At 44.7% G+C, this 24,176-nt stretch overlaps 1 protein-coding gene across 9 annotated transcripts in view; it reads left to right on the top strand.

The window, feature by feature from the left end:
* The window catches only part of LOC139279957 (low choriolytic enzyme-like), a 630,591-nt gene that overhangs the window by 13,183 nt on the left and 593,232 nt on the right, over positions 1-24,176 (top strand). For 5 of the 9 annotated variants that reach the window (XM_070899317.1, XM_070899318.1, XM_070899312.1 and 2 more), the window contains exon 2: positions 22,291-22,334. The exons of 1 other annotated variant lie outside the window; for it this stretch is intronic. In XM_070899317.1, the coding sequence (XP_070755418.1) occupies positions 22,291-22,334 (44 nt within the window). Of the gene's footprint in view, positions 1-9,677; positions 9,723-11,270; positions 11,303-22,290; positions 22,335-24,176 lie in introns of those variants that run through there. 3 more of the 9 variants (XM_070899313.1, XM_070899316.1, XM_070899314.1) reach the window with 3 other exon arrangements.

Raw genomic sequence — 24,176 nt, 5'->3', positions numbered from 1 at the left:
CAAGGACAAAGCTCCCTCATTAATTTTGAAATGCTTCAAACTATAACACTTGCTAAAAGTCATGCAGGCTTTACTGGCAGTCAACCTGTCCCTCCAGGATCTACGGCGGAGGAGCGAAGGCAGTGACAAAGACAAGAACATATGTGCAGAGGGAAGAGGAGGGCCATCAGTGCTCTCAACAGGGGGCCTTGCTCTCCGAGGGTCTTCCGTCAGCACTTCTCCTACCTTCAATTAAGCGAGGAGCAGTATATTAGGAGGCTTCACTTCACCAAGGAGCTGGTCACAGAACTCTGCCACCTCTTGCAACCAGACCTGCAGTATGAGACCAGGGCAACCACAGCTCTCCCAGTGGCTGTCAAGGTCACCGTGGATTTCACTATCTTCGCCAGCGCATCCTTCCAGTCTGCAGCAGGAGACATAGCTAACATCTTACAGTTTGCTGTCGGTCACTGCATCTGGGACGTCACTGAGGCTCTCTGCACCAGGAGAAGAGACCACATTGGCTTCCCTATCACCAGACGAGTATACATGTGGCTTTGCCAGGATTGCAGGCATTTCCCTTGGTGCAGGGCGCCATTGACTGCACTCGTGTCTTTGCGGGCACTGCATAACAATCCTGATATTTCTGTAACAGCAAAGGCTACCACTCACTTAATGTGCAGTTGGTGTGTGATCACACACAGCGAATCCCCAATGTCAATGCCCGCTATCCTGGCAGCAGCTGTGATGCCTTCATTCTGTGCCAGACCGGTGTGCCAGCACTCTTTCACCCATCACGTCAAGCTTGAGTGAGGCTGCTCAGAGAAAAGGGCTATCGGCTCTCCACCTGGCTCATGACACCCCTCCACAATCCCAACACTCGGACTCATATAAGAAACCATGCTGCCACCAGGAACATCCTCGAGCAGACCATCAGCCTACTGAAGCAATGGTTCCGCTGCCTTGACAGTTCAAAAGGAGCCCTCCATTACTCGCCAGAGCCAGTACCCCACGTCATGATAATCTGCTGCATGCGCCACAACTTGGCCATCATGAGGGCTCAATCCTTGCCACCTGGGATTGCGGGATCACCTTAGGAGCAGGACCGGCTCATCAGACTCTGATTTGAATGAATGAAACCCCAGATCTCTATTGCTTACAACATTCCCATTGTTATATATGTAAACTTGTATATACTCTGTACAGCCACCAGAGGGCTCATCCGCTGGAGTTCCAAGTAATCTCATAATCCCTTGGGAGCACAGGTATTTAAGGAGGCCTCACAGGTTGGAGAGGCACTCTGGAGACCTGCAATAAAAGACTAAGGTCACAGTTTACTTTGAGCTCACAGTATTCAGTCTGACTCTTTCTTCATACATAACAACTGTCGACGAGATACAGATAGCGAACCCAACGATGCAGAGAACAGTGGGCATCCTGGAGAAATTCTCAGAGGGAGATGATTGGGAAACCTTTGTGGAGCGACTCGACCAATACTTCGTAGCCAACGAACTGGATGGAGAAGCGAATGCTGCCAAACGAAGGGTGATTCTCCTTACCGTCTGCAGGGCACCAACGTATGGCCTCATGATAAATCTGCTTGTTCCAGCGAAACCCATGGAGAAATCATACGATGATTTGTGCACACTGGTCTGGGAGCATTTGAACCCGAAGGAAAGCGTTCTGATGGCGAGGTACCTGTTCTACACCTACAAAAGGTCTGAAGGCCAGGAAGTGGCGAGTTTTGTCGCCGAGATAAGATGCCTTACAGGACATTGCGAATTTGAAGGACATTTGGAGCACATGCTCACAGACTTTTTCGTGCTTGGCATTGGCCACGAAACAATACTTCGCAAACTTTTGACTGTAGAGACCCCAACTTGAGTAAGGCCATAGCGATAGCTCCGGCGTTCATTGCCACCAGTGACAATACGAAGCAAATCTCTCAGCTCACAAGTGCTGCTACAAGTACTGTGAACAAAGTGATGATGTTTTCAAATTGCAACGTACAGGGCAGGTCACACATGCCTGCAGCTGCACGTCCGCAGATGTCTCAGAGCCCACCATCAAGGGTGATGAATGCAAGGCCATTAACACCTTGTTGGCGCTGCGGGGGTGATTTCATTCATGCCACTTCAAAGGGTACATTTGCAAGGGCTGTGGAACAATGGGACACCTCCAACGTATGTGCAGGTGAGCTACACATCCTGTTAATCCTGCAAATCACCATGTTGCAGAGGAGAACAGATCCACGGTGGATCACGATGAACCAGAGCCTCAGACCGAGGAGGCAGAGGTACATAGGGTGCACACATTCACCACGAATTGTCTCCCGATAATGCTGAATATTGAACTAAATGGACTCCCAGTGTCAATGGAGCTGGACACGGGCGTGAGCCAGTCCATCATGAGCAAAAAGACTTTCGAGAAACTGTGGTGCAGCAAGGCCTCAAGGCCAGTCTTAACTCCAATCCACACAAAACTAAGAACTTTTACAAAGGAACTGACTCCCGTAATCGGCAGTGCTACTGTAAAGGTCTCCTACACTGGAGCAGTGCACAAGCTACCACTCTGGGTGGTACCGGGCGATGGTCCTAAGCTGCTCGGCAGGAGCTGGCTGGGAAAGACACGCTGGAACTGGGACGACATCTGAGCGCTATCGCCCGCTGACGACACTTCGTGTGTCCAGGTCTTGAACAAGTTCCCTTCACTGTTCGAACCAGGCATTGGGAAATTCCAAAGAAGCAAAAGTGCAGATCCACCAAGGCGAGATGATGATGAGAGAGAGGCTAGAGATCCAGCTAGTCTGGCTGCAATGAAAGTGCATCATCTCACCGATCGAATTCAATGAGTGGGCCAGCCCGATCGTCCCAGTCCTCAAGGGAGATGGCACCGTCAGAATCTGTGGCGATTACAAAGTAACTATTAATCATTTCTTCCTGCAGGATCAGTACCCACTACCAAAGGCTGATGACCTCTTTGCAACACTGGCAGGAGGAAAGACGTTCACGAAGCTGGATTTGACCTCGAGCTACATGACGCAGGAGCTGGAGGAATCATCGAAGGACCTCACGTGCATCAACATGCACAAAGGTCTCTTCATTTATAACAGATGTCCGTTTGGAATTCGATCAGCGGCGGCGATATTCTAGAGAAACATGGAAAGCTTACTGAAGTCAGTCCCGCGTACGGTGGTCTTCCAGGACGACATCGTGGTTGCAGGTCGGGACACAGTCGAGCGTCTGCAGAACCTGGAGGAGGTTCTTAGTCGATTCAACCGTGTGGGGCTCAGGTTAAAACGCTCAAAGTGTGTTTTCCTGGCACCAGAATTGGAGTTCCTGGGAAGGAGGATCGTGGCGGATGGCATCAGGCCCACCGATTCGAAGACTGAGGCAATCAAGAACGCATTGAGGTCACAGAACGTGATGGAGCTGCGGTCGTTTCTTGGACTCTTGAACTACTTTGGTAACTTCTTACCGGGTCTCAGCACACTGTTAGAACCACTGATAAGCTTGGTGTCTTTGTCATGCAGGTACTCTCGGGCTGGAATAAAGATGGATCAGGTTGCATCTGAGTGAGTTTACAGTAACCAGACTCTTGAGTCATTACAATTGGTGACAAGGTAATTTAAGAACCTTCGCATGCACAATGGGCATGGTTGGAATCCTGGAGAGATTTGTGGAGGGCGAGGATTGGGCACTGGGTGCTGCCGTCCATGATGAGGTGGCGCAGTCTGCTCGAGGTCGTCCTAGCTAATGTAACACCACTTTTTAAAAAAGGAGGGAGAGAGAAAACGGGTAATTATAGACCGGTTAGCCTGACATCAGTAGTGGGGAAAATGTTGAAATCAATCATTAAGGATGAAATAGCAGCGCATTTGGAAAGCAGTGACAGGATCAGTCCAAGTCAGCATGGATTTATGAAAGGGAAATCATGCTTGACGAATCTTCTGGAATTTTTTGAGGATGTAACTAGCAGAGTGGACAACGGAGAACCAGTGGATGTGGTGTATTTGGACTTTCAAAAGGCTTTTGACAAGGTCCCGCATAAGAGATTGGTGTGCAAAATCAAAGCACATAGTATTGGGGGGTAATGTACTGACGTGGATAGAGAACTGGTTGGCAGATAGGAAGCAGAGAGTCGGGATAAATGGGTCCTTTTCAGAATGGCAGGCAGTGACCAGTGGAGTGCCACAGAGCTCAGTGCTGGGCTCCCAGCTCTTTACAATATACGTTAACGACTTAGATGAAGGAATTGAGTGTAATATCTCCAAGTTTGCAGATGACACTAAACTGGGTAGCGGTGTGAGCTCTTGAGGAGGATGCTAAGAGGCTGCAGGGTGACTTGGACAGGTTAGGTGAGTGGGCAAATGCATGGCAGATGCAGTATAATGTGAATAAATGTGAGGTTATCCATTTTGGGGGCAAAAACACGAAGGCAGAATATTATCTGAATGGCGGCAGATTAGGAAAAGGGGAGGTGCAACGAGACCTGGGTGTCATGGTTCATCAGTCATTGAAAGTTGGCATGCAGGTACAGCAGGCGGTGAAGAAGGCAAATGTTATGTTGGCCTTCATAGCTAGCGGATTTGAGTATAGGAGCAGGGAGGTCTTACTGCAGTTGTACAGGGTCTTGGTGAGGCCTCACCTGGAATATTGTGTTCAGTTTTGGTCTCCTAATCTGAGGAAGGACGTTGTTGCTATTGAGGGAGTGTAGCGAAGGTTCACCAGACTGATTCCAGGGATGGCTAGACTGACGTTTTAGGAGTGACTGGATCAACTGGGCCTTTATTCACTAGAGATTAGAAGGATGAGAGGGGATCTCATAGAAACGTATAAGATTCTGACGGGACTGGACAGGTTAGATACGGGAAGAATGTTCCCGATGTTGGGGAAGTCCAGAACAAGGGGACATAGTTACTGATCCAGAGTCGATAGACTGTTGGAAAATGATCACCAATGCATCCACTATTTCTAGGGCCACTTCCTTAAGTACTCTGGGATGCAGACTATCAGGCCCCGGAAATTTATCGGCCTTCAATCCCATCAGTTTCCCTAACACAATTTCCCGCCTAATAAGGATATCCTTCAGTTCCTCCTTCTCACTAGACCCACTATCCCCTAGTACATTCGGAAGGTTATTTGTGTCTTCCTTCGTGAAGACAGAACTGAAATATTTGTTCAGTTGGTCTGCCATTTCTTTGTTCCCCATTATAAATTCACCTGAATCCGACTGCAAAGGACCTACATTTGTCTTCATTAATCTTTTTCTCTTCACATACTTATAAAAGCTTTTGCAGTCAGTTTTTATGTTCCCTGCAAGTTTTCTCTCGTACTCTATTTTCCCCCTCTTAATTAAACCCTTTGTCTTCCTCTATTGAATTATAAATTTCCCCCAGTCCTCAGGTTTGTTGCTTTTTCTAGCCAATTTATATGCCTCTTCCTTGGTTTTAACACTATACTAAATTTCCCTTGTTAGCCACGGTTGAGCCACCTTCCCCGTTTTATTTTTACTCCAGACAGGGATGTACAAAAGAGTACGAGGAATTATGTACTTTGGTGGGTAACCATCTGAAGCTACAAGAGAGGACCATCATATCACGCTACCGTTTCTACACGCATGTTCGTGCTCGGGCCAGGTCGTGTCGGGATTTGTCGCCGACCTGCAACGTCTTGCTGAGCCGTGTAAGTTCGGGAACATGCTGGAAGACATGCTGCGTGATGTCTTTGTGATGCGCATCAGCCATGATGCGATCCTCAGGAAGCTGTTGGCTGCAGAGATGTTGGATTTGAAAAAGGCCATCGCGACTGCCCAGGCATGCATGACGACAGATGATAATTTGAGGCAGATATCATCGACGAGCCGGAGTTCCACGGCAAGTACTCTAAACAGGATGACGTAGTTTTCAGGCAGAGCTGCTTACACGAAACCTGCCGCTGCTCAGAGCCCGCCAACGGGTTTGAACCAGATTTCACGTTGTTGGCATTATGGGGGCAATCATCAGCCTCATCAGTATCAGTTTAGACAATACTCATGCAATGGATGGTTGAAAGTGGGACATCTTCACAGGATGTGTCCACAATGGAGCAAGCATGGTACGGCTCACCACGTGGTTGATGAGGACCAGTTCAGTGATGGTCCGGATATGCAACCCGAGGAGGAAGTGAATGGACTGTATTCATTTCTGAGCAAGAGCCAGCCGATAGTCATTAATGTGAAGCTGAATGGCGTGCCTGTATCAATGGAGCTGGACACGAGTGCGAGCTAGTCGATAATGAGCCAAAGGACATTCGACAAGCTGTGGGACACGAAGGCTGCGAAACTGAAGCTGAGTCCAGTCAATGCCAGATTGCGTACTTACACTAAGGAAGTGCAGCAATTGAGGTGTCATATGACAGAGTGGTTCACGAGCTACCATTATGGATCGTCCCAGGTAATGGTCTAACGCTGTTCTGCAGGAATTGACTCGAGAAAATCAAGCTGAACTGGAATGATGTCAAGATGTTGTCCTTGGTGGATGATACTTTGTGTGCTCAAGTATTGAAAAAGTTTCCTTCTTTGTTTGAACCGGGCATTGGTAATTTTACGGGAGCCAAGGTGCAGATTCACCTGGATTCCAATGCAAGGCCTGTCTATCACAAAGCTCAATCTGTTCCGTACGATGAGGGAGAAGGTTGAAATTGAGCTTGACAGACTCCAGCGTGAAGGGATCATATCACTGGTCGAGTCCCATTGTCCCATTGTTTCTGTGTTGAAGAGTGATGGTATTGTCAGGATTTGTGGAGAATAAAAGGTTATGATTAACCGATTTTCGAAACAGGATCAGTATCCGTTACTGAGGGCTGATGACCTGTTTGCCATGCTAGCTGGTGGAAAGTCATTCACGAAACTGGATCTGACGTCGGCCTATATGACTCAGGAGCTTGTCGACACTTCGAAGAAACTCACTTGCATCAGCATCCATAAAGGACTGTTCGTCGACAACAGGTGTCCTTTTGGGATTTGTTCGGCTGCAGCCATATTTCAGAGGAATATGGAGACTTTAGTGAAGTCCGTTTCTAGAACTGTCGTGTTTCAAGATGACATTCTGGTCACAGGTCACGACACCGCTGAACATCTGAACAATCTTGAAGATGTCCTACAGCGTCTGGCCAAAGTGGGACTCAGGCTGAAATGCGTATTCATGGCAACTGAAGTTGAATTCCTCGGGAGGAAAATTGCTGCTGATGGCATCAGGCCCACTGATTCGAAAACCGAAGCCATCAAAAATGCACCCAGGCCTCAGAATGTGATGGAGCTGCATTCGTTCTTTGGGCTACTCAACTACTTTGGTAATTTCTTACCCAGATTGAGCACTTTACTAGAGCCACTGCATATGTTACTAAGAAAAGGTGACAACCGGGTCTGGGGTACGTCTCAAGATAGAGCCTTTGAGAAAGCCAAAAATCTGCTATGTTCAAACAACTTGCTTGTTCATTATGATCCGTGTAAGCGTCTTGTATTGGCCTATGATGCTTCATCATATGGGGTTGGCTGCGTACTCCAACAAGCAAATGAATCTGGCATGTTGCGTATGCTTCGAGAAGTCTCTCTAAAGCGGAAAGAGCTTACAGTATGTTAGAGAAAGAAGCTTTGGCCTGTGTGTATGGGGTTAAAAAAAATGCACCAGTACCTGTTTGGGCTTCGTTTTGAACTAGAAACGGATCACAAGCCACTCATTTCATTGTTTGTGGAAAACAAAGGTATTAATACCAATGCATCGTCCCGCATTCAAAGGTGGGCGCTGACATTGTCTGCCTATGATCCTATGATTACGTCATCCGTCATTGACCTGGTACTGAGAATTGTGCCGATGCACTGAGTCGTCTGCTTTTACCCACAACTGAGATGGAGACACCTCAACCTGCAGATCTACTGTTAGTAATGGATGCTTTTGAGAGTGAAGGAACCCCTGTCACTGCTCAACAAGTTAGGATCGGGACCAGCCATGACCCTATTTTATCGGTTGTGAAACGGTGTGTACTCAGTGGTGATTGGTTTGCCATACCTATGGAGATGCGTGAGGAGACCAAACCTTACAACCGTCGCAAGGATGAGCTGTTCGTTCAGTCAGATTGTTCACTGTGGGGTAATCATGTACTCATGCCTAAGAAAGGTCGAGAAAAATGTGTACGTGAACTTCATAGCATTCATCCTGGTATTGTCATGATGAAGTCCATTGCTAGGTCTCATGTATGGTGGCCTGGAATTGACTCTGATCTGGAATCATGCGTGCATCAGTGTAATACTTGCATGCAGCTAAGTAAAGTACCAGCAGAATCTCTGCTGAGTCTTTGGTCGTGGCCATCCAAACCATGGTCGAGGATCCACATTGATTTTGCGGGCCCATTCCTAGGAAAGATGTTTTTTGTCATTGTAGATGCATATTCTAAGTGGATAGAGTGTGTTATGTCATCTAGCACGTCTACAGCTACCATTGAGACCCTTCGTACCATGTTTGCTACTCATGGTTTGCCTGACATTGTTGTGAGCGACAACGGACCTTGCTTCACAAGTCTTGAGTTCCAGGAGTTCATGAAACTCGATGGCATCAGACATGTGAGATCAGCTTCATTCAAGCCTGCTTCTAAAGATCAAGCAGAGCGTGCCGTTCAAACGATCAAGCAAAGTATGAAACGTGTAACTCCGGGCTCACTGCAGAGACGGTTGTCATGTATATTGCTCAGTTACAGATCAAGACCTCATACGCTTACTGGGGTTCCTCCTGCTGAACTACTGATGAAGAGAAATCTCAAGAGCAGTTTTTCTCTTGTTCATCCTCATTTGAATGATCGTATTGAAAACAGACGTCAAAGTCAGCAATGGTGTCATGATCGTGTTGCCGTATCACGTGACATCTCGATCAATGATCCGGTTTATGTACTGAACTACGGTCAAGATCCAAAGTGGATCGCCGGCACTGTTACAGCCAAGGAGGGTAACAGAGTGTTTATTGTTGTGCTTAAGAATGGGCAAACATGCAGGAAACACCTTGACCAGGTTAAACTGTGGCACACGGATGAACTGGAACCGAGTGAGGAAGATGCAGTCAGTGACCAACCAACCATTGTTCACTCATCAGAGGACTCTGCTGACATTACTGACTCTGAACCTTCAGTCTCTGATGAGGTCATGACCACTCCCATCAGATCGGCTACTCAGCCCTCAGTCTCAACGGACTCAGAATGCTCGCCCAGAGCCAAAGTTGAACTGAGATGATCAACTCGTGAGAGGAAAGCCCCAGACCGTATTAATTTGTAAAAAAAGACTGTTGTTAAGATTTTAAAAGGGGGATGTTGTTATGTATTAATGCTTGGGGGTCACCAGACACCAGAGGGCACCGCGGTCGGAGGTCATCGGGCTGTACACATGTGACATGTATGCTTGGTCACCTGTATACAAGCTGGGTGTCTTTGTCACACAGGCACTCTCCGACTAGAATAAAGATGGATCAGCTTGCACCTGAGTGAGTTTACAGTAACCATACTCTTGAGTCACTACAGAACAGTAACTGTATATATCTTTAAAATCACATAATATGTATGCTTTGGAGTTAGATGACAAAAATGTGCAACATTTATATCAAGGTATGCTGGGATAAGATTCTGACTGCAACTGTTTTTTAAATGTTTCATGAGGCTCCTGTCTCTTTCCGACAGGAGCTCCGGCAGCCAGGATTGAGGTCTGCCTAAAAGCTGGAACAGGTGAGACCTTCAACGATATTAACCCAGCTTGCATCCTGATTTTAGGGGCAAATAAGGTGATAGAGACAGGAAAATTGCCCCTCTGATTTTGCACAGTAGTAAAAGGAAGGCTAAGAGTAACCAAAATACTTTACTTTTTCCTATATGCTAAGAATAGTGTGTTTTACAACATCATAGTGTCTGCTGGGTCAACACAAGTAAAAGCTGAAGGTGCTTTACCACTAAACAATATTTGACTTGCCCATATACCCTTCTGGTTGCTTGCTAATAATTCAAAAATGTAAATAAAGATATAAGCTGCAATATTAATCTGATGGTCATTTGCGAGATAGGGTTGGGGGCAGGGGTTTGGAATCTGCGATCGTAACTAAATTTGAATCTCCAAGCTGCGCAATGGCCATGTTGCGACCTCAGCTGTATTTAAAGGGACAAGGAACAGATGGAAATTGGATGTGTTCATGATGGATATAGCACATAGAGCATAGGCAGCACGCAGATTCACTGTGCAACATTTGAATTACTGATGGATGCAGTTAGGAGCAGGAGACACATTTTCGCCCATAGCTGGAAGGATGAAACCTATGGCTCTCATCACATAGGCATGGTTGAAGGTAACTGAGGAGGTGAGCAGCAGGTTCATTGTGCCTAGGTCTTGGATGCAATGTAGGAAGCGATTGAATGACCTAATCAGGTCAGAAAAATTAGTACATTTTTCTGATTCAACTGCATCCTGTGTTTTCAGACCCTGCCCCCTTTCACTATGGCCTGCTAAGCATTCTCCATCACATCACTCCTCTTTCAGCAGTACCTAGCTTTCCTTTTGTATGCACTTCATCACCATCCCATTTATTCATCCACCATTGACATTCACCCCAATCCTTATGCAATGTGATGCACCTGTCTCATAGTCACCCTCCCCAAATATACTGCATCCAGTGAGCATATATCTGACCTTATTCACTCACAGGACTGTTATTTGCCCTTTATAGGAGAAGACAACTCAAGAGGGAGAGGTGGCCAGCTAAAAATAACTGCAGATGCAATGGAGGAGGCCCTGAAGATAAGTGGTGCATTTGCGTCCCTCTCAGTCAGAGATGAAGAGATGGGGAACTCTCGGATAGCTGGTGGCAGAATTACAAATATCACTGACACACTTTTGCTGACTTTATTTCATCAATGATTGAACTATGAGAAGATGCAGTATGGTGATTATCAAGATTGTGACTTTGGCATGATACATCATAAACCATTCTTTTACCTTCCAGAGCCTTCACACATACAGCAAGTGTTGCAGGTCGTCCATAAGGACACTTTCTCAGGACTTCATTCCTTCTGATTGTACGCCTGATCTAGCCATGCACCAGTGCAAATGCTCCACTTGGACAGTTAGTTTGGTTTTCACTGGTGATTCACACCTCACATGTGAGCACGAGCAGACACCGGTGGCAGGGATAGCTGTGAAAAGTTCACGTTGGGTGGTGCAATCCTTTTCAAGCTCTGCTCAGTTAGACACAGAGGCTGAACCTCAGGAGCTACTTTTCAGGAGGAGATTGCTAGAGGTGCATCAGCAGTTTAGCCAGGTACTGACAGACATACCATGCACACACTCCACAATAGTGGAAATTATGGAGGAGTTCAACTTGATCACGAGGGTAGTGGTAGAGCAGGGAATTGCGAGAATGTCTGCCATGGAGAGAGTGGCAACCTCCATGGAGCCTCAAGAAAGGCGCTCAAATGTGTCCATGCAGGCCATGACTACGACCTTCCAGGAGATGCTTGCCACCTTAAACAGGATCTTGGCTTCACAATGCCTGGTAAAGAATTTCGAGTGGGAGGCTGAGGTTCCAGATGTTGTGGTCCACTAGGAACCAATGACATAGGTAGAACTAGGAATAAGGTTCTACAGGGAGCGTTTGAGGAGCTAGGGTACAACTTAAAATGCAGAAGATCATAACCTGAGCCATGTGCAAATTGGCATAGATATCAGAGAGTTAAATGTGTGGTGGTGTGGGAGGAAGGGATGTTGATTCATGGGCACTGGCAGCAGTACTGGGGAAAGAGGAAACTGTTCCATTGGGCCAGGCTCCATTTAAACCGGGCTGGGGCCAGTGTATTGGCAAATTGAATAACTACGGCTATGTCAATCTTCACGGTAGAAGACACTAAAAACATCCCAATAGTGCATAATCAAGAGGCTATAGGGAGGGACGAACTTAAAACAATCACTATCACTAAAGAAGTAGTATTCGGAAAAATAATGGGACTAAAGGTGGACAAGTCCCCCGGACCTGATGGCTTGCATCCTCGGGTCTTAAAAGAAGCGGCTGCAGTGATGCATTGGTTGTAATTTATCAAAATTTCTTGGATTCTGGGGAGGTCCCAGCGGATTGGAAAACGCCCCTATTTAAAAAAGGAGGAAGACAGAAAGCAGGAAACGATAGACCAGTTATCCTAGCATCTGTCGTGGGAAAATGCTGGAGTCCATTATTAAGGAAGTAGTAGCAGGACATTTGGAAAATCATAGTTCAATCAAGCAGAGTCAGCATGGTTTTATGAAAGGGGAAATCATGTTTGACAAATTTGGAGTTCTTTGAGGATGTAATGAGCAGGTGGATACGGGGGATCCAGTGGATGTGGTGTATTTGGATTTCCAGAAAGCATTCGATAAGGTGCCATATAAAAGGTTATTGCGCAAGATAAAAGTTCACGGGGTTGATGGTAATAGAAACATAGAAATATATATTAGTAATACATTTGTATGGATATAGGATTGGCTAACTAATAGAAAACAGAGAGTTGAGATAAATGGGTCATTTTCCGGTTGGCAAACAGTAACTAATGGGGTGCCGCAGGGATCGGTGCTGGGGCCTCAACTATTTACAATCTACATTAATGACTTGGATGAAGGGACCGAGTGTAATGTAGCCACGTTTGCTGATGATACAAAGATGGGTGGGAAAGCAAATTGTGAGGAGGACACAAACAATTTGCAAAGGGATGTAGACAGGCTAAGTGAGTGAGCAAAAAGTTGGCAGATGGAGTATAATGTGGGAAAATGTGAGGTCATCCACTTTGGCAGAAAGAATGGAAAATAAAATTATTTTTTAAATGGAGAAAAATTGCAAAGTGCTTCAGTACGGAAGGACCTGGTGACCTTGTGCATGAAAGACAAAAAGTTAGTATGCAGGTACAGCAAGCAATCAGGAAGGCAAATGAAATGTTGGCCTTTATTGCAAGGGGGATAGAGTATAAAAGCAGAGAAGTCCTGCTACAACTATACAGGGTACCGGTGACCACACCTAGAGTATTGCGTACAGTTTTGGTCTCCATATGTACTTGCATTGCAGGTTGTTCAGAGACGGTTCACCAGGTTGATTCCGGAGATGAGGGGGTTGACTTATGAAGATAGGTAGGGCCTATACTCATTGGGGTTCAGAAAATAGAGAGGTGATCTTATTGAAACATTTTAGATAATGAGGGGGCTCGACAAGGTGGATGCAGTGAGGATATTTCCACTCATAGAAGAAACTAAAACTAGGGGGCATGGTCTCCATTTAAAACTGAGGAATTTCTTCTCTCCGAGGGTTGTAAATCTGTGGAATTCTCTGCCCCAGAGAGCTGTGGAGGCTGGATCATTGAATATATTTAAGATGGAGATAGACAAATTTTTGAGCGATAAGGGAATAAAGGGTTATGGGGTGCGGTCAGGGAAGTGGAGCTGAATCCATGATCAGATCAGCCATGATCTTATTAAATGGCGGAGCAGGCTCGAGGGGCCAAATGACTTACTCCTGCTCCTATTTCTTATGTTCTTATGTGTATAGAGCTTTAAACTAAAAAAGGGGTGAGCAGTCAGGTGAGCGGAAATTCAGAAATCTAAGGGGCAAAGTCAAGGAAATGGTGCAATGCCGTGATTTGGGTAAAAACAAGCAGAGTATGAAAGGAAGGGACAGAGAGTTTAATGGTAGTAGTACAGCAGCAGATAACATGAAAGCAGGGAATAATGGGTAAAAATTTAAATCGAACGCTCTTTATTTGAATGCACAAAGCATTTGTAACAAGGTAGATGAATTAATGGCACAAATAGAGATAAATGGCTTTGATCTAATAGCCGTTACAGAGATGTGGTTGCAAGGTGACCAAGTTTACAAACTAAACATTCTAGGGTACTTGACGTTTCAAAAAGACAGGCAGAATGGAAAAGGACGTGGGTAGCCCTGGTAATAAATGATGAGATAAGGACAGTAATGAGAAAGGATCTTGGCTCAGAAGATCACAAAGTAGAATCAATATGGGTGGAGATAAGAAATAACAAGAGGCAAAAATCACTGATGGGAGTAGTTTACGGACCCCAAACAGTAGCTATACCATTGCACAGAGTATTAAATCAATAAATAATAGGAGCTTGTTATGGAGGTAATACAATAATAATGGGGGACTTTAATCTTCATGCAGACTGGGGAAATCGGATTGGTGAAGGTAGTCTGTAAGATGAGTTCAGAGAATGCATTTGAGACAGTTTCCTATAACAATACCTCAAGGAACCAACCAGGGAACAGGCTATTTTAGATCTCCTATTGTGGAGTGAGACAGGATTAATTAGTAATCTCCCAGTAAAGGATCCTCTGGGGAAGAGTGAACAGATAGAGAGTGAAATACTAAAATCCAAAACCATAGTCTTGAACTTAAATAAAGCCAAATACATAGGTATGAGGGTGAGTTGGCCAAGGTAGATTGGGAAATTAGATTAAAAGGTATGATGGTAGATAAGCAGTGGCAGACATTTAAGAAATATTCCATAATTCTCAATGAATTTACACTCCATTGAGAAATTAAGAATTCCAGGAAAAATGCGATCTATCTGTGGCTAACTAAATAAGTTAAGGATAATTATCTCATTACTAATCTCATCGTCCGAAGTAGAAGATTAGCCATGATCTTATTGAATGGCGGAGCAGGCTCGAAGGGCTGAATGACTACTCCTGCTCCCATATCTTATGATCTTCGGTTCAAAAGAAAGGTTCATGTAGGTCTATGTTAGGTTCTCTGGGAGCTGACATGATGTATTCATACTAGCTAACATGAGGTATTACATTTTGGAAAGAAGAATTGGGAGGTCACATTACTTGGAGGGCAAGAATCTAGGTGGGGCACTAGGGTTTATTTCTAGAGGTATGGAATTGAAAAGTAGAGATGTTATGCTTAACCTGTATTGAACCTTAGACCACAGAGTACTGCGTGCAGTCTGGCGGTAGAGAATTCCACAGGTTAACAACTCTGAGTGAAGAAGTTTCTCCTCATCTCGGTCCTAAATGGCTTACCCCTTATCCTTAGACTGTGTCCCCTGGCCATATTATAAAAAGGATATCGAGGTTCTGGAGATGGTGCAGGGAAGATTTACAAGGATGATACCAGAAATGCGAGGTGTATACATATCGGAAAGGATGAACAGGCTGGGTCTTTTTTCTCTTGAAAAAAGTAGGCTGAGGGTTTATCTAATCAAGATCTTTAAAATTATGAAATGTTTAGATAGAGTGAATACAGAGAGATTGTTTCCACTTGTGGGGAAGAGCTTAACTAGAGGCCATCAATATAAGTCACCAAGAAATCCAGTAGGGAATTCAGAAGAAACTTCCTTGCCCAAAAAATGGTGAGAATGTGGAACTTGCTACCACAGTGGGTGATGGAAGCGAATAATACAGATGCATTTAAGGGGAGGCTAGACTAGCATTTAATGGAGAAGGGGATAGAGGATTACACAGAGAGATTTAGATGAGGAAAGACTGCAGGAGGCTTGACTAGAGCATAAATGCCTGCATTAACTGATTGGACTGAATGGCCTGTTTCTGTGCTGTATATCCTATGTAATCCTATGTACATCAATTCCACTTTCCCGTCTGATCCCTATATCTCTTGATTCCTCTGGTATCCAAAAATCTATTGATCTCTGTCTTGAATATACTTAACGACTGAGCATCCACAGCCCTCTGGAGTAGAGAATTCCAAATATTCACAACCCTTTGAGGTTACACACCAGCTGTGCATTGCTGGACTGATATCCCTTGCAATTTATAAAAACTCCTGGTTTCTGTGGCAGTGCTTGGATTGCCACATGTGCTGTTGATGGCACCCTGTACCTGTGGGAATCCAGCCAGAGAGGCACATCCATGCACTTATCTTTTGTAGACCTCCCTCCTGCGCTCACCACCCTCCTGCACGCCTCCCTCCTGCGCGCCTCCCTCCTGCGCACATGCTGATCTCATGAAAGCACATCATCACTGCTGCAGATGGTTTTCCACTGCTGATGTGCTGTCAAACATATACATCACCTACCCCATCCTGATCTTATCAGTTTGAAAGCCTTCAAAGTTGAGAAAAAGCTGTATTCATGCATGTACTCTCTGCCAAATGTTTGCCAGAAAAAACGGAGACATCAGCTGGAATAAGTGAGCTTTTATTCAGATTGGGCTTAAATACCAACTGAACTGTGGCTCAATCTCGCTTCCATTTCAAAAACACCTCATAAACATCTCCTATGGTTATTAATTGCACCAAATCACTACCCACCTATCTGCACTAATTAAAGCTCCGACTTCGGTGAGTAGGTTCCTCGCTGGCATCCAAACGCACCTCTATTAAAACAGGAAATTGGAGCTGGGTTGTAGTTGCAATCAAAATACCAATTATTTTAGTTCCACGTCAGCCCCCAGCCCACCCATTCTTGGGGTTTAAAATGTCTCGCATCGTATCATCTTTTTCTTCTTTAAAAATTGGAGTTAATTTAAGCCCTCGCCTGCTGCACTCTCAATATGCATTTCTCTGCCAGTTCATGCTCCTCGACGGCTTCATTCTGGCAATTTTTTTTTCTCATCTTACTAGCGCTGTTATCTTTTTGGCTTTGAAATTATAGCTTTTTGCATCACTCCAATTCTAATTGTAACTCTAGTTCTTATAGTTGAAAACTTTGTTCTTTTAGTTCAGACTCATTCTTTTGCAGCCAACCAAGTCAGAAAGTTCTCTAGGCCTTTTTGTACTTGTCATTTTTAAGTATCACTATTTGTTACTCTTCATTTTATTTTCAATTTCATTTGAATTACTTTCGATCTACGAATGTAGATCTCCAAAGTCCTCCCCAGTCCTTAAACGTGTTGCCTCCCAAATCCGTTCCCATCTTTCCCGCAATTCCATGTTTGAATCCCTCCAATCCGGTTTTCCCGCCTGCCACAGTACCGAAACGGCTCTCATCAAAATTACAAATGACATCCTTTGTGACTGTGGCAAAGGCAAACTATCCCTCCATGTCCTTCTTGACATGTCTGCAGCCTTTGACACAGTTGACCACTCTATCCTTCTCCAACACCTCTTCACCTTCATCCAGCTGGGTGGGACTGCACTTGCCTGGTTCCATTCTTATCTATCTAATCGTAGCCAGAGAATCATCTGCAATGGCTTCTCCTCCCAGCCCCGCATCGTTACCTCTGGGGTCCCCACAAGGATCTATCCTTGTCCTCCTCCTATTTCTCATCTATATGTTACCCCTTGGCGACATCATCTGAAAACAGCGTCAGTTTCCACATGTATGCTGATGACACCCAGCTCTACCTCACGATCACTTCTCCCGACCCCTCCACGGTCTCTAAATTGTCAGACTGCGTGTCCGACATCTAGTTCTGGATGAGTAGAAACTTTCTCCAATTGAAAATTGGGAAGGCCGAAGCCATTGTTTTCGGTCTCCGCTTCAAACTCTGTTCTCCAGCCACTGATTCCATCCCTCTCCCCAACTTCTGTCTGAAGCTGAACCAGACATGTTTTCAAATTTGGTCATATTTGACCCTGAAATGAGCTTTTAACCACATCCGAAGCATAACTAAGACTGCCTATTTCCACCTCCGTAACATGGCCTGTCTCCGTCCTTGCCTAAGCTCATCCGCTGCTGAAACCCTCAATCATGTCTTTGTTACCTCTAGACTTGACTATACCAACGCACTCCTGGCTGGCCTCACACATTCTACCCTATGTAAACTAGAGGTGATCCAAAACCCGGCTGCCCATGTCTTAACTTGCACCAAGTCCCACTCACCCATCACCCCTGTGCTCGCTGACCTACATTGGCTTCCGGTTAAGCAATGCCTCAATTTCTAAATTCTCCTCCTTATTTTCAAATCCTTCCATGGCCTCACCCCTCCCTATCTCTGTAATCTTCAGCCCCACAACCCTCCGAGATATCTGCGTTTCTCTAATTCGGTCCTCTCGAGTATCCCTGATTATAATCGTTCAACCATTGGTGGCTGTGCCTTCTGTTGCCTCGGCCCAAAGCTCTGGAACTCCCTGCCTAAACCTCGCCACCTCTCTACCTTTCTTTCCTCCTTCAAGACGCTCTGTATAACATACCTCTTTGACCAAGCTTTTGGCTACCTGCGCTACTTATGCGGCTCAAATTTTTTTAACTCATACTTCTTTGATGCGCCTTGGGACGTTTCTACATTAAAGGCGCAATGTAAATACAATGTTATCCAGATCCTGGGGCGGTGTTTGTCTTTGGCAATTCTATGCAAACTTTTGGCTTGGGGTCTCTATATTTTACTAGACAGTGATGTTAGGAACTACCTACTTAATCTGGTGTCAAATGCCACATGTACGGTTTTGAAAAGGCATGTTTGCAATAGGTATCCTAAGCATAGTTAACAAAGTGATAAATAATTGATAACATAAGAGTAATGGAGCGTAAAATGGACAGTGTTCACAACCTGCCAGAGTATGGCTGTGAGTTTAACAGCTTTCATTAGTTGTGCATACATTCAATGCATTTTGGTGATTTTTCACTTTTGCTGCTGGACAGAAAACACGTAGGAGTGGATTAGTTGTTTTTACACCTTGCTGATTTTCGTTTCGAAAATTGTGTAGGTTGGCACATATTTAACTTAGTAGAAAGAAATAGGTTAATGCCCCAGTTAAACTAGCAGACATTAAGAGGTATATTTTAACTGTTCCCCTGGGTGGGAAACGGGTGGTTGATGGTCGGCTGCCTGTTTTACACCTCAACCAATTTTCCTTCCCAAGGAGACAGAAATACTCTGCACCAGAAGCCTCGGCTCATTAAGACAACACCTGTGAATAGCACTGTTCTACTTTGTTTTGCAGGTAGACTCTAAAAGAGTTTCTTTCTTGACAATTAGAAAACAAAACTATTTTCTTCGAGAATGTACTCTGGAGAGTTTTCCGGAACAGTGGCTTAGAAATTCAACTGTGACACGAAAGTTGCAGTTCTCACCACAACCGGGGGATAACGGCCGCTGAAAAGGTTGTGCCGGTAGAAGAGAAAAAGTCACATAGGGGCTAAAGATTAGTAGCCCAGCACTAAACTGACCATGTAACACCCTCCTGACGGCGTTATCCTGGCATCAGTCCCAAAAATGGCGTCCAGAAGTGGCGTTGCATCTTCTACGAGGCTAGGATTTTGCGAGGCATTATGGGATGTTCAAAGGGAAATGCATTGTTGTTTGTTTAAAAGGGCAACGTCTTCTGAACTGATTAAAAATAAAAGTGAAGTTTAAAAGTGTAGTTTACAGCCCTTGCAGTTCCACTGCCTTTAAAAAAATTAACATGAAAAAATATTTCTAAATGTGAGTCTTCAGCTCTTAAAGCTGAATTCACTTCTGCACCTCAAAAAATGGGAAAAGTGCTTCAGCACTAACACAAATGGCTAATCAAGAAAGAGAAGGGGCATGCAGGATCTCACACACGGCACTCTTGCTTTGTGCAGGGGGAACAATACTGCAAGAGAGGTTCTCTACCCACAGGGATTAGAAAGAATGATATTGGACCACATCACCAAGGCCATCATTACCAGCAGTATCAACCCCACGACCTGGCTCCAGTGCTCAAAGAAAGTTCATGACCTCAGTGAATGCATCTATGCATCTTTAAAAGCTGTCTCCTACCAACTGCATCACTAGCCTCACACACTTTTAAATGCACGACCTCCACCCCCAAACACTCGCCTACAAAATATCTGTACCAATCACGAGGCACACCTCCCATTCCTAGCTTCACCTCACCTTCTTAGAGGGGACGATGCTGGCCATTCTTGGCAGGGGCAAGGCTGGTATCCTCATATGCTATCCTCCTTCTGGCATGCACCTCTTGCTTTCCTGCTTCCCCCCACCACAACTCCACCCTTGTGCCTTCCTCATTTCACACACCTAAGAAATGTAGCCCAGCCAGTGGTTGACCAAGAAGAGGGGGAGGAGAGTGAAGAAGAAGAAGAAGGAGAAACACCGTCACTCGATTTGACACTCCAGATTACCAGCTCCTTAAGGTTGACCAACTAAACCATTTGCAGTATCCCCCACAAAGTCAGCAGCCTTCCACCAGCCATGCTGCAGCAGCTGGGATAGCACAGCGTGACATCAGTAGGATAAGCAAAGGCACATACAAGACAGTCACTAAGGGGATGCATAAGGGTGATGAGTTGATTTCTTGATGTCATAGTGGATAGATGTATAAAGTTGGATTGGAAAGTTTGCTTTATGGTGGCTCTTACTTCAGCATTGTGGTGAAGAGGGCACTGTGCTGATCAGTAACAGAGGGAAGGTAAGATATAGGACAAATATTGAAAGGTGAATTGGGGTTGTCACTGGTACCACAGGCAGATCATTCCATCCCGAATATCCCATCCAGAAAGGGGCTGCCTGGGTTGCATCTTTCCTTCTACTTCCTCCTCTTCAGCTTCTTCCTCTTTGGTATCTTCCTCTTCTGCATCTTCCTATTCTACGCCTTCCTCTTCCCTCTGTGAGTGGATGGTGTAAATCTGAAATAAATGCATAAACTGCTGGAAATACTCATTGGGTCAGGCAGCATTTCAACCAGAGATGTGAACTTTTTTTTCTCGCTCCACCAATATTGCCTGTGTATTTTCAGCATTTTCTGTCTTAGAGGCCTTTCTTTACCACCTGAGGCCTTGCAAGTGTCCAGTAGCACTCCCTGCAGGCTTAAATAAATCTTTTAACATGTATTGCAGCAAGATACTACTTCAATAAAATCAAAATCCAGTCCAAAAACGTCCATACAAATTTACCTGAAAGATATGTGTCTCCCTTTTCTGTGAGTCTGCTGACCACTGGGTTATCATGGCAAGCTTAGGACCCAGCGCTGAACTCCGTGCTAAGGTCCAAGTTCGCTGAGGTAATGTTTAGCTGGCGTTGCACGTCGACTGTTGTCACCTCGCCTTAATTTAAATTTCCAGAGGCATTACTCTTACTGGCAGCACCGCCAGACCTTGAAAAATGGTGGGTGCTGCAGGACCCACCGCCAGCTGGCGAAAGCGCGGCACCACTGTCTTTTTGCTAAATTTTGATGGTAATGGCGGTGTAAATCACCCGAATTTTTAGCCCAATATGTTTTAGAACTGATAGGGATAATGAAACGAGGAAACTGCAGACCTGTCAGTTTAATATCAGTTGTAGAAATGTTCCTGGAATTTATAATCAGGGACAGAGTGACTGAGCATTTGAATAAGTATTAGCTGATCAACGAGAGACAACATGGATTTGTGAAGGGTAGGTCATGGTGACTAATCTAGTTACATTTTTGAGGAGGTCTAACCAGGTGAACAGGAAAGTGTCTAGATGTTGTCCATATGGACTTGCAGAAGACATTTGATAAGGTTCACTTATTGGCGAAAATAAGATTGAATGGAATTGGAAATAATCTTAAGACATGGGTTCATCATTGGTTGGAAGGTAAGAGACAGAGAGTAGGGATAAAAGGAATGCACTCTGATCAGTGGACTGTGTCTTCAGTGGTGTTCCCCAGGGATTTATACTCCGGCCTATAGCTTTTCACTATATATATCAATGACTTGGATGTAGCAATAGAGAGTTGTATATCCAAGTTTGTAGATGAAATTAAATTAGGAGGAAGAGTAAGTTGGGTAGATGGGATTAGAAAGTTAGGAAGGACCAAACACAGATTAAATGAGTGAACAAAGCTGTGCCAAGAAGAGTTCATTGTAGAGCAATGTGAGGCAATGCTTTTTGGATGCAAGGAAGACAAATTGGAATATTTTCTTTATCTCGAGGGCTGAAATATAATGGAGAGCAAGTAATGCCGAAGAGCCTTAGTCAGACCCATATATGGAGTATTGCATTCAGTTATGGGCAGCACACCTCAGGAATGAAAAATTGGCCAAGGAGAGTGTACAGTGAAGATTCACCAGAACGATATTGGGGATTCAAGGGTTAAATTAGAAAGCATAACAATTTTGCTGAGAATATATTTATTTTTGTTAGTCAAGAATGTAGTTAAAAAATGTTCTTCTGAATCAAGGGTATTTATTTTCATATAAAACCTGGCAAACTACGTAAAGACAACCTTTATTGTACAAGCAACTTGCCATTTTGGCTACAGAATTCACATCTGTCCTTTTATCAGTGCTTCATGTTGTTAGGTTACGTTATTACTTTTGGCACAAGCCATTAAACCCAATCTGTAATTTTATTGTTGGCATGTGCCCAGCCTCGGTGATGTTGACTCCTGCTGACTGTAAAAGAACTTCTTTCCTTTCCAGCATCACATTTGGACAGTGAGCTATCCATGAACAGAATCTTCCTGGTACGTGGCTAAGACGTGGTATCCTTGAAATTACGCTCGCTTCTGTTGTGTTAATGTTGGCAATTTAGATTTTAAATAATGAAATGCCTGTTCAGCTTTTTGAGAAATGTGAAACAGGCTATATGACTGGCAAGGCGTGATTAGTCTAATTTCTGGCAGGAAAATGAACGCCACTGTGATAAGAATTTTCTGATTAGAAAACATGTGAAATTCCACTGCATTCATTTAAAAAGCTATTACTGCTCAAACACAAAAATAGAAAACATACGAATAGGTGAATCAAGAGATTATGATCCAGAATTTCCTTGATGTGATTTACACTGATGTTGCACCTTTAAAAAATGATATCCATCACTGGTCTCTAGAGGGAGATACATTGATGTTTCTTGGTCCTGTTCATCTGCGTATCAATTAGTGTAAAATCTGTGTAAAACCAGTGGAAACAATGAACCGGCAGGAAAGTTCTGTGTAACCTTTTAAATGCACTGTTCAGCCTGAGCTATTCAGCAGAACACTGGGGACAAAAAAGTAAAGCAGGAACACTGCTTGGCTCTTTCATATCTCTCTCAAATTATTTAACTGCACATTTTACCAAAATTTTTATTATACGTGGCACTTAAATATTCACCATTCTCTCCGTCTGTGTCCAGAGAGCAGCAGGGCATAGCACAAAGCCAGAGAAGAAGAATGCACAACTTTGCTCAATCAGACCTCTACACTCTCCAGGTGGCATTGAAGGCAGGATGAACAGATTCCTAAGTTTGGATGCCACCAAATCCTTCATGAATCACCCTGTGCCACCTGGAGGGAGGTGGCATTGGCACTGACTGCCAACTTCTTCACTCCCAGGACTTTGGAACAGTGCCACAAGAAATTCTATATCCTCAGCAAGGCAGGCAACGTAATATGTTACACACCTCTCACTTTTCTTCCTTGCCTAAACTGGGCACCAATGCTCTATTCATCCTCTTAAAGGAATATTTTCACAACTATCCCTTCAAAAAGCACTCCAGTTAAGGATGCCTGCATTATCTTGAATTATAGCTACACAACTCTCCTAGCACACAGCAGCTGGCTTGTACAACCTCAAAATGCCTTCCGCCACTTTAAATTTGCCACATTTCTAACTATACCTTTCCCATACCACTTGCCTTACAGTTAGCTGCCAGCCTTGCCCTCATTTACTTATCTCTTTACATGAGAAATTTACACAAAATTACTGCCAAAGTCAGGTCACAGAATGGGGCTTCTCCACCTTTAAACTCATCGTCCCCATCGATAATAAGGTCAGACAGCTTTTGTGGCGGTACACAACTCTTGTGGTTGGAGATGCTGAGGTCGGTAGCATTTTGTTGATGCCAGATTACTGACTGAGCACATGGACTGTTGCCCTGCTCTGATCCCTGCTCTGACTTTTGAGATTCTCTTCGCTGATGACTTCGGACTGTTGGAGCCTGTGAGGGCCCCGGAAAAGATTGTTCCATTTGCAACTGTGCAGGAGCATACTCTGTCATCGAGAGAAGAGGCAGTGGGTCGGGTACTTATTGAAGGGTCAACGGGTGAGACGTGGGAGATTTGAGTGGAATTTCCACTTCCATGTCCCTTTTCACCATCATTCCTCTCCTGGGCCAGAGGCACATTATTCCTACCTCTCTGTGGGAAGCAGCTTGGTGCAGATCAGTGACGCATTGCAAGGCCACGGATCAGGTATATGCTGGCATCCATAGTCTGTACAGCTGTGCTCAGAACCTGCAGGGACTGATTAGATTGACGTAACTGAAGTTCCACGGAGGAGGCCGCTCATGGAAGATATCCATGCAATCGACTGAGACATCAATCCAC

This window comes from Pristiophorus japonicus, chromosome 14 (assembly GCF_044704955.1).
Source record: "Pristiophorus japonicus isolate sPriJap1 chromosome 14, sPriJap1.hap1, whole genome shotgun sequence".
NCBI lineage: Eukaryota > Metazoa > Chordata > Chondrichthyes > Pristiophoridae > Pristiophorus > Pristiophorus japonicus.
This window is presented reverse-complemented; position numbering and strand designations above follow the sequence as displayed.